This window comes from Oryza sativa, chromosome 8 (genome assembly GCF_034140825.1).
Source record: "Oryza sativa Japonica Group chromosome 8, ASM3414082v1".
In the NCBI taxonomy this organism is placed as follows: Eukaryota; Viridiplantae; Streptophyta; class Magnoliopsida; order Poales; family Poaceae; genus Oryza; species Oryza sativa.
In genome coordinates, this window is record NC_089042.1 from 19,626,019 (window position 1) to 19,629,032 (window position 3,014).

At 49.5% G+C, this 3,014-nt stretch overlaps 1 protein-coding gene across 1 annotated transcript; it reads right to left on the reverse strand.

Moving 5' to 3' along the window:
* Positions 1-935: 935 nt before the first annotated feature.
* LOC4345537 (FCS-Like Zinc finger 6) lies at positions 936-2,118 on the reverse strand. The gene is made up of 2 exons (XM_015793065.3): positions 1,478-2,118; positions 936-1,388 (listed from the first exon to the last, which is right to left on the reverse strand). The coding sequence occupies exons 1-2, from the start codon at positions 1,888-1,890 to the stop codon at positions 1,202-1,204; spliced, it is 600 nt and encodes a 199-aa protein (XP_015648551.1). The 5' UTR covers positions 1,891-2,118; the 3' UTR covers positions 936-1,201.
* Positions 2,119-3,014: the final 896 nt, after the last annotated feature.

Consider the following 3,014-nt stretch of genomic DNA (forward strand, 5'->3'; position numbering starts at 1 on the left):
ACAGAGTAGACATGTTTGGCTCCTGAACTTTCCGGCCGAGTAGCTGCTCTCTGATGCAGTGGTGCATGGCCATTTGATTTCTCTTGCATTTGGTGTGTAAGTGTAATGGCGCCACGGTCGGCGTGGTGGCTATACCAAGTTGCCGCGCGTGACAACGGTGCCCCCCATGTGGGCAAAACCTCTCAAATTAATCTCTCATGCCATGCGATGATTGGCAATTTGACATGCATAACAATATATGTCCATGTGTATATAAAAAATCCTGGCTTGAGTTCTAATTAAGTTTGCCGTTCTGGCCACAAAATGATTATTCCCCCGGTTGGTTCTGAGTTGCTGACATAATGTATGATTAATTCTTGTACGCACGAGAGATCGCTGATGTAGACCTAGAAGAATTAGAGTAATACACAATTATGAAGCTATAATTAACTTGATTAATTAGCGCTCTGGCCTGTATAATTAACTAACTGCTTATTCTAACTTTAGGACGCCGTCCATGGGCTTCAACCATCCGATCGATCTTAGTATAAATGATTAACGTATGATTTTTTTCCCCAGCTTGTATTAAAATTTTGTTTCTAATTAATATACCATGATATTACAAAAAATAAGTGGTTTTGGACTTATAGAAATTGTGCTAATTTCATTCCGTTGATCTTTTCTGTCCAAAAAAAATCAAATAAAAAGTATTAAAACCTTCACTCATTTAAATTCATCGATTTATGTTAGACGCTTCCAGTAGCATGCATGATGACATAACAATCAAACCACATCGTCGAAATAATTTTATATGATTTGAAATTTGTCTAAGACAGTGTGTAAAGGCGAGAGAATCCTATACTGCATCTTGGCAAGAAGAAATGGACGATTATTGAAGGAAGCGAGTAATAATAATTAAATGGCTGACAAAAATTTCTAAAGGATGGCTCAGTTCATAGATGAAGGATTAAATTCCATTATCGAAAAAAAAAGAGGAAGACGAAATGGAAGGCCGAGATGATCAAAATCCATGGAGGAAGCTAGCATGCGAGTGAAAGATTGGAAGTAAGCGTAATACAAGCATGAGGCGATCATCCGCCATCGATATTACGGAGACTTAAATTCAGCAGCTGCACAGTTTGTTCGACGTCGTCATCGTTGTGTTGGTGCGAGTAGCAATTTTATAGCAGCAGCAGCAGCTATGTCGATGTGGGCGGCCTCGTCAGGCCGCGGCGAGCGTGCCTCCGGCGGGGTTGTCGGAGCCGGCGGCCGTCGGGTCCGGCATGGACGGCGGCGGTTGCGGCGGCGCCGCCGCCGCCGTGGCGATGGCGAGGGCGCGCTTCTCCTTCCACTCCTCGTGCGTGATGTGCTGTTGCCTGCACTCCAGGCTGCAGAACGCCGTGTCGCCCCTGCAGAGACGAACACAAACAAATCGATCGAATCAGCCATGGATCTTTGATCAGGCGAGAGACATTTTCGATTTTTGATTTCGACGTACTTGTACATGAAGGTGTCGCGGCCGGGGCCGAGGCGGCGGTTGCAGAGGCCACAGGCGCGGAGGAAGGCCGCGGTCTCGACGGCGGAGAAGTCGGCGGAGTTGCGGCGGAGCCCGGCGAGCGCCGGCGCGGCGCGCGCCCGGTACGCGGCGAGCCAGTCCGCCCTCACCCCGGCGCCATCCGCGCCGGCGCCGAACCACCCGTACGACGCCTCCTCCACCGCGGCGTCCTCCTCCTCCACTTCCCCCCCGCCGCTCACCTCCAGCTCCGTCGCCTCGTCGGCCTCCGCCTCCGCCTCCGCCTCATCCGCCACGCGCCCCCCCACCAGCACGTCCACCGGCGGCGCGAACTCCGTCATGCTCGTCGTCCGCCTCATCGGGTTCTTCCTGCCACCCCTCTTCCCCATCATCATCATCTCCCTCTAGATCTATACACACACTATGTACGGCTATGTACTAAGCTACTGGCACGAAACCAGCTATGGCGATCGAGAGGAGAGCACGAGCGCTAGAGGAGGAGGAGGAGGAGGTGTATGGGGGTGGAGGATTCGGGGAGAGGTGGGGGAGGGGAGGAGGAGGAGGAGGTCGAGGTGGCCATGGCGGGAGGAGGAAGAGGAGGAGGATCTGGGTGGGGAGAGGAAGAGGGGGGAGGGGGGGAGGAGTGGAGGGAGATAAAAGTAGGGGGAGGGGGGAATCGGGGCCGTTGAAAGGAATCTCCGAATCCATCGGATCCACGTCACCCACAACTCCGTGTTTATTATTCCCTGGGCCGCCGCGGGCCGCGGTTTTTTGTTTTTTAGTTGACGCCAAAATGTTTTGGTTTTCCGTGGGAAAAAAAAACAGTGTCCGTCACTGTTTTTTTTATAAAAAAGACAATCAACTAAGGCTGTGTTCAAGGGAGAGGGGATTAAGAAGACACACAAAACGAGGTGAGCCATTAGCGCATAATTAATTGAGTATTAACTATTTTAAACTTAAAAAATAGATTAATATGATTTTTAAAGCAACATTCATATGTAATTTTTTTTTGCAAAACACACACCGTTTAGTAGTTTGGGAAGCGTGCGCGCGGAAAACGAAACAATCAAACTCCCTTTGTTCTCCAAGAGAGTGTGATGATTCATTGAATAGAGTAGAATAAATTTATAAGACTATTGCCTAGAAGGTAGTAGCCAGGAAAGAAAATATTCCACCACCACCACAACACACCGACAGCACCTACACACAGCAAGGAGAAAGCTAGCACCGGATCGGTTACCGCTAGACCAACAAGGAAGCTATAGCCGAGATCGCCCAAGCCCAAGCCCCAACAGACGGTCATCGAATTCAACTCTGTCTACGATTTTATGATTGAGGAGGAAAGGGTGAAAGAGAAGATGGAACCACTCTCCCATATAAAGCCCGCCAATATGGCCAACTTACAAAAGCTAGAGCACTGTCACAAGAGGATGAATCTAGAGTGAGCCTGCACCAACTGTTTGAGAGAAGATTTGGCGAGGGGACTTCCTTGACGACGTCTCCAGGTAGAAGAGCAACGATG